The sequence below is a fragment of the Xenopus tropicalis genome, chromosome 3 (genome assembly GCF_000004195.4).
Source record: "Xenopus tropicalis strain Nigerian chromosome 3, UCB_Xtro_10.0, whole genome shotgun sequence".
Taxonomy (NCBI): Eukaryota; Metazoa; Chordata; class Amphibia; order Anura; family Pipidae; genus Xenopus; species Xenopus tropicalis.
Genome location: NC_030679.2, coordinates 136,064,002 through 136,076,588, shown reverse-complemented (window position 1 = coordinate 136,076,588; position 12,587 = coordinate 136,064,002). Strand labels below are relative to the sequence as shown.

Here is a 12,587-nt window from a genome sequence, read left to right as displayed (position 1 = left end):
CAAAATTACCTGCCATTTCACAAATTTTAATGCAAAGCAAAACAAGACCAATTCGCTCATCACTAGCAACGGGGCCACCAAAAAAATAAATAAATAAATAAAATTCTGGTGAATTATGACTTTAAAAAGTCGAAGTTATGACTTTTAATCTCATAATTATGACTTTTAGGGGCACATTTACTAATCCACGAATGTCCGAAAAGCGTCCGCGTTTTTTTCGTAATGATCGGTCCTTTGCGACTTTTTCGATCTCTCAATACGAAAGTTGCGACAATTCGCGAAAGTCGTAATGGCTATGAAAAAGTCGCGACAATTCACGAAAGTTACAATGGCAATGAAAAAGTCGCGACAATTCTCCAAAGGCATAATGGCAATGAAAAAGTCGCAACAATTCACGAAATTTGTTATGGCTATGAAAAAGTCGCGACAATTCCCGAAAGTTACAATGGCAATGAAAAAGTCGCGATAATTCACGAAATTTGTTATGGCTATGAAAAAGTCGCGACAATTCGCGCAAGTCTCACCGGTTACAATTTACGGGAAAGTCGTAACGGCGACGACAAAATTGCAACAAACACGAACAAGTCGCAAAATGTTCGTTTTCCAATCCGAATTTTTCTCATTCGGATTCGTGGATTAGTAAATCAGCCCCCTAGAGTCAGATTTTTTTCCTGTTTCTACAAAACCTGCTGTTAAAACTCATAACTTTGACTTTTTAAAGTTATAATTATGAGTCTAAAAGTCATAATTCACCACCATTTTTTTTTCTTTTCTTTTGTTGGCCCTAGTGCTCTTCCGTACTTCCAACCTCAGGTCTGTAACGCAAGCCAAAAACATACCAAAGCATATTCACCGAGCAGCTTGTATAATACAATTTCCCGGCGGCATTTGTTAACCCACAAGCAGCTATTTCATTATACAGAAAACTATATACCCGGTTGACTGCGGACGGTTAAGTAACGGCGCTGTCATTGCTCAAGCTTTACAGAAAGCGGCAGTTGTTCTGTTTCTATCCCACAATGCAGTTCGTTGCAAACACTGGTACCACTGGCCTATTCTAACATTGAAAGACTCGATGGTGTCAGCGATACAGAGGGTTCTTGCTCTTGGGCCAACTCTATGGTGGCGGCGGACCTTGAAGCTTGCGGGCCTGTTTTGACATTAATGCGGAAGTGCGCCGTGTCCATGGAGACTAGCATGTCTGCGCTCCCGTCTGCGGCGGAAAACTCTTCCGTCTCTGGGACACTGGCCCTGTCATGGCTCCCAGACAGCGTCCTGCTGGAAGTGCTGAGTTTCCTGTCTATCAGGGACCTTGTTCGCTCCGGACGGTAAGGGGAGGGGATTTAGGAGGCGTTTAATGATCGGGGGACGCACTAATAGCTGAGGCAGTGGTAGCATTGCCCCTTACTTATACCTTTATTGTAATATAAAATCATCCATATTTGTTATTGTCATTTTATTTCTCATTGTTTATCGCTCGGCAGACATTAATGTACAGATCCTGCCGCATAAAGAAGCATGGCACCCCTTGAGTGATGGGGACTAGGGTTTCCACCTTTTCTGATGAAAAAAAAATATACTTGTCTTCATATATTTTTATATATTTAGGATATATTAATAACATTGGCATCAGGCATCATATTTACTGGTACCAGCGCCAACATATCCCGCAGCGCTGAACAATAAGTGGGTTTCATACATTGGACATACAGAGTAACATATAAAGCAATCAGTAACCGATACAAGAGGGGAAGAGAGCCCTGCCCAAAAGAGCTTACACTCTACAACCGGGAAAACACCCGGGGCTCCCAAAAAATTAAAGTGTATAAAAGTAACTAAAATATAATGTGCTGCTGCGCTGCACTGGTAAAAGATGTGTGTTTACTTCAGAAAGTCTACTATAATTTATATAAATAAGCTGCTGTGTAGCCATGGGGGCAGCCATTCAAAGACGAAAAGGCACAGGCACATAGCAGATAACAGATAAAACACTATTGTATCCTACAGAGCTTATCTGTTATCTGCTATGTAACCTGTGCCTTTTCTCCTTTTTTCCAGCTTGAATGGCTGCCCCCAGGGCTACACAGCAGCTTATTATATAAATTATAGTAGTGTTACTGTAGCAAACACACCAGTTTTACCAGTGCAGGGCAACAGTGCATTATATTTTTATTACTTTAAAGCTCTTTCATTTTTTGGTGTTACTGTTCCTTAAGGGCCCTGCCGACCCGATCCCAATCCCTGCTCTCACTCCCCGCTGATCTCCCTCCCCAGATGCGCTGAAGAGAAGTTTAAAGTACATGCACTCAGTGGTGTTGGGTGGGTGACAGGCACCCCAGGGGGGGTGTGAGTGCCCATTGAGTGGCAGCACCGGTGGGCCCTTCCCACCCCAGTCCAACCCTCTAAAGGTGGCCGTACACGCTAAGATCCCTGAACCGACGGACGCCTATTCTAATTCAATTTGACTGAATTAGCCCGATATCGCCCACCCGTAGGTGAGGATATCCAGAGAAGATCCACAAACTTGGTGACCCTGGGGCCAAACAAACGAATTAGAATGACAGGTATAGGTGTCCGTCGGTTCGGGGACCTCATCAACGAACTGATTTTCAAACCTGCCCGATTTCAGGCCAGATGACGTTTGGGCAGGCCCGTCGTTCGTGCCCATACACGGGCTGATAAGCTGCCAAATCGGTCTAAGGGACCAATATCGGCAGCTAGAATCGGCCCGTGTATGGCCACCTTAAGGCAAATTAGAACTAGCCAGTCTATGGCTCCTCAACAGACTCCAGTCACTCCCAAAACCAGCAGTTACTGGGAGTTGTACTTTAGCAACAGCTAAGGGAGTACAAGTGGGGCTAAACACATATAATGGGGGTATTTATTAAATTCTGGGTAGGGTATGAAGTGCAAAGAACATGCACATTTTGCACCATGTAGCGTGTCCAATGGCAAAGCTCTTTGTATAGGCGCTTGGCTGTGGTGTGTTTACAGGGCACATCTGGTGGGTGTCCTCTTGGCCTCCACCCCACCCCACCAGCTTGGGTATTATTCAGACCTGCAAGGTAGGATGTTGAAGTATTTTCCACAGGACTGTGTTTATAATAACAATACTGTGCTTTGAACATGTTCCGGTGGCGTATCTCAGAGAGACCTGAGGAGCTTGTCCCCTGTGTTCTGTAGTTCAGACTTAACATAAGCGAAGCCTTTAGAGATCTTGCCAGGAGATGCAGAATGATACGGCTTATTGTTCTCCTTACCCTCTCCATCACTGTTTATGAAAGAAGCTGCCAAAATCTATTACGGAGTTAAAATCTTCTTCATTAAAAGAGTGCAAAGGCAACGTTCATCTGCTTTTAGGGGTATTAAACTATTTTTTGTACATTCAAGCAGGGTTCGTCACCTATTTCTAGTGGGTCTCAGTAGGCCCGGACTGGCAAACTGCAGGTTCTGGCAAATGCCAGAGGGGCTGCTGTAAGATGCCATAGACAGTTACTATTTATTGGGCCTATGGGGGGGCTGTTTGGGCCTCTGTGTACTGAAAATCAGGCCTGGACTGGCAATCTGTGGGTTCAGGCAAATGCCAGAGGGGCTGCTGTAAGATGCCATAGACAACTCACTATTTATTGGGCCTATGGGGGGCTGTTTGGGCCTCTGTGTACTGAAAATCAGGCCCGGACTGGCAATCTGTGGGTTCAGGCAAATGCCAGAGGGGCTGCTGTACGATGCCATAGACACTCACTATTTATTGGGCTGCTGGGGGGGGGGCTGTTTGGGCCTCTGTGTACTTGGAATGCCAAGGCCTATTTTGAAGCCCAGTCCAGACCTAACCCTCTGACTCAGTCTGGTATACCACAGGTTAGGTTTAGCCTTCGATAGATATCTGCTATTGCGGGCAACTAACCACACTGAAATCCCTTTCCACCGGCAACAATAGGAATCCCTTTGCATCGCTTCAGTATTTTGTAGTTGTGCAAAGTTTCCTCCTGCAGGCAATTTCACGCGAGCTCAGAAAATCATGGCGAGATCTATCAATCATCTTAACCGCTCCATGTTAAATCAGCCTTACTTACATTTTTCCTTTTAATTACTATGTATGGATCCTGGTGACAAAAATGTTGGCCACTTACTTTTGTGTACCTACCCATGCACATAGTGATTGCCTCCCCCTTTTTGATTATTAGTAACTAGCCTAGTTGCTCCTTGTATTGCCGCCCTTAGGGCAATGGCACACAGTAAGATTTCTCACCCATGGTCAAATCTGTGCTACCATGGGCATCAGATCTCCGAGAATGCCTCCCCCTTTGCTAACATTAAAATTGTAATAAACTTACAGCAGTTCTAATGTTTGAAGTATAATCTATTGAAATAATGTCTTCTACTTCTGTCTGGCCATCGGGAAAAAACTCAATGTGTAATAGCTTTAAAAGTATGCCAGATAACAAGTGCTTTATACACACCATGATAAACTTTATTATTATATTATAATAATATTATTTATATAGATTATTTATATATATTTTTTTTCATTTTAGTGTTTGCAAAAGATGGAGAACGTTGGTCATGGATAAGACACTGTGGAGGCACATTAACCTAACACCCTACAAGGTCAGCGTTGTCTTTCTCTACAAATCAGACTTTTAGGAAATGATGGGTAGCAAATGTTATGGCCTGGTACTTGAAAGCCCCAGTCTGAGCACAGGGAGTGCTGGATGCTTTACGTTTCTGGACTGACTGAATGTAACACCCATAGGAATGATTCGAATTTGGCTGCTGTAAATGCCTGTTATTGGCCAGGGAATTATTTGAATCCTGGCTGTTTTTTCTTGGGGGAAGGTAAGGGGGTGGAGGCAAGTGAGCTTGGAGCCTGTAAAACACTTGTGCTCCAGGTGAGGCTCGAACTCACAACCTCGGCATAGCTTATCAGTTACTGTCTTATAAGTACCGCGCGCTAACCGATTGCGCCACTGGAGCACCTGAGGTCCTGTGATTTAGGGCAATTAGTTATACTTGGCCAAATATGGGCATTTATAGCAGCACTAGTCCACTTTTTCTCTTTCAGTACCAGTATTTTGCCCTGTTTATAGATTTGTTTCTGAGGCTCTTGTTAAGGTTTTGCAGACACTTTTTAAAGGAACTGTTCAGTGCAAAATAATCTGGCAGGCTGGGCTAAAACAAAAATGTTGCTAGATGATTTTAAAAATGTTAGTTAGGTAGAAATGTAATCTATAAAGGTTGGAGCGGGTGGAAGTCTAACAAAATAGCCAGAACACAACTTCCTGCTTTCAGCTCTCTAACCTCTGGGACATAACTATTGAGTTTAGTTTGCTTTTGATCCTTAGCATGCAAATCAGATTAAAAAGCAACAGTTATGTCCCATATGCCCCCCGCAAATCACAGGTTAGAGAGCTGTAATGGAGGAAGTAGTGTTCTGGCTATTAATAGACAGGCTGTACAAAATAAAAAAAAAAATGTTTTTTAATATAGTTAGCCAAAAATGTAATCTATAAAGGTGGATTTGGCACCCCCCTCATGATTTAGCGTTTCCTTCTCCTTTAAGGTTAACCCAACTGCATTTACTGGGACCAACTGTAGCTAGAAATGTGCACAGGAAACAGGTGATCATTTGTTTTGTTTTTGTTTTGACAACGCTGAGAAAGCCGTTACTGTCAGTTGCCCAAGGGCCTTTCAAATAGATCGCACATGTGTGCCAACCCACTTCCATGCAAACCATTTGATGTTTATTCTGCAGTTTCACAGATCTACAAGACACCGGGGTGTCAGAACTCTCACAATTGCCCCATGTGCCACTGCCCTAGCCTTCTGCCATTGTTATCCCTAATGCTTTGTCCATTCTTGTTATTGAACAGCTCGACTCAAAGACGCTGTGGCACCTTGTAAGACACAAATTCGTGCCGAGTTTACAAACGCTGAAGCTCAGAGGGACGTTACGGTCCGTGAAGAAGCAGGAGTTCCTGACCATGGCCGTACTCAAGGAAATAGAGAGCCGCTTTCACAACCTCGAGACACTGCACTTGGAGCAGACAAACCTGCATTCCCTCAGCTACTGCCACTTCCCTTCTACCCTGAAAACCCTTCAGCTTAACCAATGTGAACTCCCAGCGAATTGGTTTAAAACTCCCCCCAACAAAGGCAGAACTTTCCCGAAGTTGGAGCATCTGTTCCTAAATAGTGTGCCCTCCTTCTCCAACCACCACCTGGAGACCATATGCAGCCTCTCGGCTCTGAAGACATTGTCCCTCTGTGGCACTTATAGAGTAACAGATGCTGGAATTCCAGACTCTCTCCCACATTTGAAGGGCCTTGAGCACTTAAAACTTCAAGGTTGCTATATTTCAGATATCACCTTGCACCTCATTGGGTGTCACTTGAAGCACCTGCAGACATTGGCTCTCACAGACGTCTCTTCTGTGAGCGACGCTGGCTTAGCCTGCCTCTCTAGCGTGAAGACTCTGGAAAAGCTTTGGCTAGAATACAGCACCCATCTCTCTTTAAATTCTATCATAGCTGTTTGTGGCAAATTGCCTGCCCTCAGTTATCTCCATCTGAATGGGACATTTGAGGGCCGTGGTATAGATGAACTGAAGAAGAGCCTCCCAAACTGCATGGTTACTAACTAGTAAGGTAACACATGTGACCCTAATACATGAATCTGTATCCTGAGGACTCTGCATTGTCCATGGACAGCTGGCAGCATCTCTCTATGGCCTTTCTTTATACACCAAAATTCAGCATGAACCAAAACCTCCTGATTAAATTGCTGTAAATGTTGCATCTCTATTGGTTCAGATGCTTTCTTAGCTTGCTTCACAGTTACCGTTTGAGCTGCACCTATGCAGAGTGAATGGTGCTGTTTAAGTACTTTGTACTCTGTAAGTCATAAAAGCAAGTTAGGTTTTTAAATAATTGGATTATTTGTTGGCTTAAAAGGCAAGTTTATCTTAAGGTGGCCACACACGTGGCGATCTGTGATCTTTCGTGCGACCATCGCCACTAACCTTCAGGGCTGAAACGGCAGATAAGGAGGTAGAAACAATAGGATTTCTACCTCCTTCTGCCAATTCAGCCCTGACGGCAGATTTTGCTCAGGCGCCTTCTATGGCGCCCAATCAAAATCTTTTGACCTGGCCGATCGGCGAGTCGACCGATATCAGCAGCCTCATGCGATACCGGTCGACTCACCGACTTGCCATACACGCACCGAATATCGCACGAAACGAGGTTTCGTACAATATTATCGGTGTCTGTATGGCCAGCTTAAAAGGAACAGTAACACCAAAAAGTGAAAGTGTTATAATGTAATTAAAATATAATGTACTGCTGCCCTTCAGTGGTAAAACTGTTGTATTTGCTTCAGAAACTTTACTATAGTTTATATAAACACAATGCTGTGTAGCCCCGGGGGCAGCCATTCAAGCTGATAAAGAAGAAAAGGCACAGGTTCTATAGCAGATAACAGATACACATAGTACTACAGCTAATCTATTATCTACTGCATGTCCTGTGCTTGAATGGCTGCCCCCGGGGCTACAGAGCAGCCTATATATATAAACTATAGTAGGGTTTCTGTAGCAAACACCCCAGCTGTACCAGTGCAGGAATGGCTGCCCCCGGGGCTACACAGCAGCTTATTTATATAAATTATAGTAGGGTTTCTGTAGCAAACACCCCAGCTGTACCAGTGCAGGAATGGCTGCCCCCGGGGCTACACAGCGGGGTATTTATATAAACTATAGTAGGGTTTCTATAGCAAACACCCCAGCTGTACCAGTGCAGGAACGGCTGCCCCCGGGGCTACACAGCAGGGTATTTATATAAACTATAGTAGGGTTTCTGTAGCAAACACCCCAGCTGTACCAGTGCAGGAATGGCTGCCCCCGGGGCTACACAGCGGGGTATTTATATAAACTATAGTAGGGTTTCTGTAGCAAACACCCCAGCTGTACCAGTGCAGGAATGGCTGCCCCCGGGGGGCTACACAGCGGGGTATTTATATAAACTATAGTAGGGTTTCTGAGGCAAACACCCCAGCTGTACCAGTGCAGGAATGGCTGCCCCGGGGCTACACAGCGGGGTATTTATATAAACTATAGTAGGGTTTCTGTAGCAAACACCCCAGCTGTACCAGTGTAGGAATGGCTGCCCCCGGGGCTACACAGCGGGGTATTTATATAAACTATAGTAGGGTTTCTGTAGCAAACACCCCAGCTGTACCAGTGCAGGAATGGCTGCCCCCGGGGCTACACAGCAGGGTATTTATATAAGCTATAGTAGGGTTTCTGTAGCAAACACCCCAGCTGTACCAGTGCAGGAATGGCTGCCCCGGGGCTACACAGCAGGGTATTTATATAAACTATAGTAGGGTTTCTGTAGCAAACACCCCAGCTGTACCAGTGCAGGAATGGCTGCCCCCGGGGCTACACAGCAGGGTATTTATATAAACTATAGTAGGGTTTATGTAGCAAACACCCCAGTTGTACCAGTACAGGGCAACAGTACAATATATTGCAATTCTTTTAAAACACTTTCATTTTTAGAAGTTACTGTTCCTTTAGATTTTTTTCTATAATGTAGACAATGATACTTGGAGACGATCATTTTTTGTTTTATGGATAATTTGCCTTTCTGTCGTGCCTCTCTGTAACCCAGGAGCCTAGAGAGCAGATTCCTATGGAGACTACAGTTTATTGCAATGCTTATTCCATTACTTATCTTTATATTAACCTTCCCTTCTGTTATTCAAAGCTCTGCTTGCTTGTTGGTGTCCCCAGCATCCAGCTAATCGTTATAAACTGCAGATCCTATTAATATAAAATATGAAATAATAAAAAAAAAAAATAATAATGAAGAAAACACAAATCTTTAGATATCATTGTCTACGGAATATGAAGTTACTTGCAGAGCAAACATGCTTAAAGGAACAGTGTACCCTCTGTATCCGGCTGGTATATGTTCATATTATTTTTTTATAGCTTCTGCAAAACGAATTGGAATACCTTATTTTGCACGGGGGGGGGGGTATTTATTGGCTTATTTGTGATGGTTTCTATGAATGGTGGCAGCCATGTTTGCTGTGACCACAGCATGTTGGGTTTTACCGGATGAACAAAGCATCGTGCAGCCATGTTGAGCACTTTAGTCATGTGATTTTTCCACCCAAAATTTGCCATAAATTGACTTTTGAATCTTGATGTTGACATTTGTCAGCAAGCTGTACGGATGCAGTCACCCAAGTCTTTTATATAGGATTTACCTTTTACTGCTAGTGTTACATTCAGCCTGGGAACAGTAGGGAACTACTATGTAACTATGTAAATGGCACAGGTTACATAGTCATAGATAAGCTCTGTAAAACACCATTGTCTTCTACAGAGCATATCTGTTATCTACTGTGACCTGTGCCTTTCCTTCTTTATAGGGTTGCCACCTTTCCCCCTGCCAAAAGCCGTGCGGGGGGGGGGGGCAAGTGGTGATTTCACGGGGTGGGGCAGTGATGTCACATGGGTGGAGCTGTGATGTCACGGAGGCAGGGGGGATTGATGATTTGACAATCGCCTGTGGCATTTTAGGAAAGTCCTGCCTGGTCTTTCAGATTAAGAAAACTGGGCAGGCAGTTTGGCCCGGACAACTCTTCTGGAAACAGGACTGGTGGCATCAGACTGAATGGCTGCGCCCGTGGCTACATGGCAGCTTATTTATATTATTATTATTATTATTATAGTAGTCTGAAACAAATGGGCAGCAGTACAGTATATTTTAATGACTTTAAAACACTTTCATTTTTTTGGTGTTACTGTTCCTTTAATCCTAATACACATATGTATAGAACAAATAGGAGCCTCTCGCTTGGGCGGCCTCATTTTTACTTTGCACACAGGCAATACAGACTTAGGAGTATAGACCAGCTCTATGCACTGAACTTTTGTGAATGGCATGAATGTATATATATACTTTACTTGTCCTTTAATTGTAATGTATCCAGAACTATTTGGGGCTTTAAGTGCCCTGGGAATGAATTCACAATAAAAGCATCAAACAGAAAGTTACATCCTGTGATTTACTGTCCCGTTATTCATTAGCGGAGGGTATGAACATTAGCACACTTCCCCTTTAAGATTAATACAAATGAGATGTTTAATTATTCCATCTGGCCAAAGAGTATTTAAGCTTAGTATTTGGTCAGCCTTCCCAACTAACAGCATAGTCCAATAAGTGACCAGCACAGCCAAGCTAAACACTTGTGGGGTTATCTAATAAAACGCACTAAGTTTGCCCAGGAGCAGTAACCCATAGCAACCAATCAGCAAGCAGAATTTACTGGTCACCTGTTTTAAAGCAAAAATCTTTTTGGTTGCTATGGGTTACTGCTCTTGGGCAAAGTTAGTGCCTTTTTTTATTACATATGGGAATTGGTTGGAACCAAACTGAAGGGTTACTGCCAGTTGCTTACTAAATACTAGGGGTTGTTCATCTTTACGTTAACTTTTATTATGTTATAGAATGGCCAGTTCTTAGCAACTTTGCCATTGGTCTTCATTATTTATTTTTAATAGTCTTTTTTTAATTTACTGTCATAGTTACAAAGTTACATAGGGTTGAAAAAAGACCATTGTCCATCAATGTCGCCTTCTTCTGACTCTTTGCAGCTTTTAAATGGGGGTCACTGACCCCGGCAACCAAAAAAACGATTGCTCTGTGAGACTCCAATTTTACTGTTATTGTCACTTTTTAATTATTTATCTTTCTTTACAGACCCACTACTATTTATATGATAGTTTTTTTATTCAAACTGCTGCCTGGTTTCTAGGGTAATTTGGACCCTAGCAACCATATAGCTGTTAAAATTGCAAACTAAATAACCACAAATAATAAAAAACGAAGACCAACAGCAAATTGCCTGAGAATAGCACTCTCTACAACATACTGAAAGTTAATTTAAAGGGGAACAACACCTTTAGGGTGGGTCAAGGCATAACCTGGCAGATCGGAGTAAGATGTAAGATATTAGGTTGCATATGGGCATAACCATACAGGTTGGGAGGGGGGAGGAATGGGCAATTTGTGGGGAAGAATCTTGGCAGCTAAGAAGTCTAATAAAGGATCTAGTATTATTTAAAGGAGAAGGAAAGTCATTTTGGCATTTTACTGCCAATAAATTTGCCGCATTAGTGTCACCTAGAACCCTATAGCTTTAGAAGCTTTGTCTGGTTGCTTAAGATAGCGGCTGCCATTTTAGGCAGCTTCCTTCCTGCAGTCTCTAGCCGTTATAGCTGAGATCACATATTCCTAAGGGAGGGGGAGCAGGAGAGAGGAGAGAGCTGGGCAGACTCTGGCCCGGGAAAAGCTGTTTCTGAGAGAGGAAGTCAGACACTGGCACATCATGTTTACAAAAAAAGAGCCAAGAAATCCTGTGTTTCTTTTGATTACTTGAGGACTCAGTGCAGCATGGCTGTATTTACATAGACCTTTCTGATTAAGCTTACTGAGTTTTTACCTTTCCTTCTAGAAAGCCTTTCTTTATCCCTGTTAGGTTAGAGGAATACAGACTGTTATGATGGCCATACACAGTAAGATCTGCTACTTTTGCAATCTTCTCCCGATATGCGCCACGGTAGAGCTAATTAAACCAGCGGGCCTAGGCGCCGTCAGGCCAGGGGCCACATCATCGTTCTGATGCAGTCCCCGATACGACAGAAAATCAAACTTGCACGAAAATTGGCCAGATCTTGGTCTCGTAGGCCCGTCGGGGTACCCATACAGGGGCAGATGAGCTTGTGCATCTATAGGACCCGAATGGGCCCGTGTATGGCCACCTATAGAAGCTAGAGGAACGGCAGCCAGATAAAGGAATCCTTACAAAAGAAATATGTGCTAGTATTCTGGGTTGTAGCTTCTATGTTTATAGTTGTTCAAACAAATGAACAAAACTGTAATTCAGTTGCAGCATCCCTGCTTGTATCCAATGGGGTCACTGACCTCTGTATGAACGCAAAGCAGAAAGTTCCAAGTGTTACATTCTTACAGGCTGAGAACATATCATATTCCCTGCACACACTCCAAGCTATGAGCAATCGCTCTGGGCCCAGGATCCTTTGGGAGGAAAAGGCGATAAATATACAAAAGACAGAATTCTATTACACAACATTATATGTATTCTGTACATTTGTTCAGTTTAGATAGTTGTATTAGAATTATGGAATCTATTATCCAGAATGCTTGAGACGTGTTTTTTTCTGGAAAAGGGATCTCCATACATCGTCTCGCTGAAAAATATATGAACATTACATAAACCCACTAGGATTGTTTTGCCACTCATATGGGTGCATGCAGTACAGTCCCACAGACTTCCCATAGGTTAAATGATTCCCTTTTCTCTGTAATAATAAAACAGTACCTGTACTTGATCCCAACTAAGATATAATTACCCCTTATTGGGGCAGAACAGCCCTATTGGGTTTATTTAATGGTTAAATGATTCCCTTTTCTCTGTAATAATAAAACAGTACCTGTACTTGATCCCAACTAAGATATAATTACCCCTTATTGGGGCAGAACAGCCCTATTGG

At 43.2% G+C, this 12,587-nt stretch overlaps 1 protein-coding gene and 1 non-coding gene across 2 annotated transcripts; one reads left to right on the top strand and one right to left on the bottom strand.

The window, feature by feature from the left end:
• Window positions 1-793: 793 nt before the first annotated feature.
• Window positions 794-6,795, top strand: fbxl12 (F-box and leucine-rich repeat protein 12). Its single transcript, XM_002933888.5, has 3 exons — window positions 794-1,328; window positions 4,536-4,608; window positions 5,871-6,795. Exons 1-3 carry the CDS (start codon window positions 1,120-1,122, stop codon window positions 6,639-6,641), a joined length of 1,053 nt encoding a protein of 350 aa, XP_002933934.2. The 5' UTR covers window positions 794-1,119; the 3' UTR covers window positions 6,642-6,795.
• trnai-uau lies at window positions 4,882-4,974 on the bottom strand. Its single transcript is given in 2 exon segments — window positions 4,882-4,917; window positions 4,937-4,974. It is a non-coding gene; the product is annotated as a tRNA-Ile (tRNA).
• Window positions 6,796-12,587: the final 5,792 nt, after the last annotated feature.

Bases quoted from the DNA above. Each gene is read 5' to 3' on its own strand.
- fbxl12 (XM_002933888.5), top strand. From the start codon at position 1,120: ATGGTGGCGGCGGACCTTGAAGCTTGCGGGCCTGTTTTGACATTAATG. The intron at 1,329-4,535 runs GTAAGGGGAGGG...TTTTCATTTTAG, and splicing joins GACCTTGTTCGCTCCGGACG to TGTTTGCAAAAGATGGAGAA. The intron at 4,609-5,870 runs GTCAGCGTTGTC...GTTATTGAACAG, and splicing joins TTAACCTAACACCCTACAAG to CTCGACTCAAAGACGCTGTG.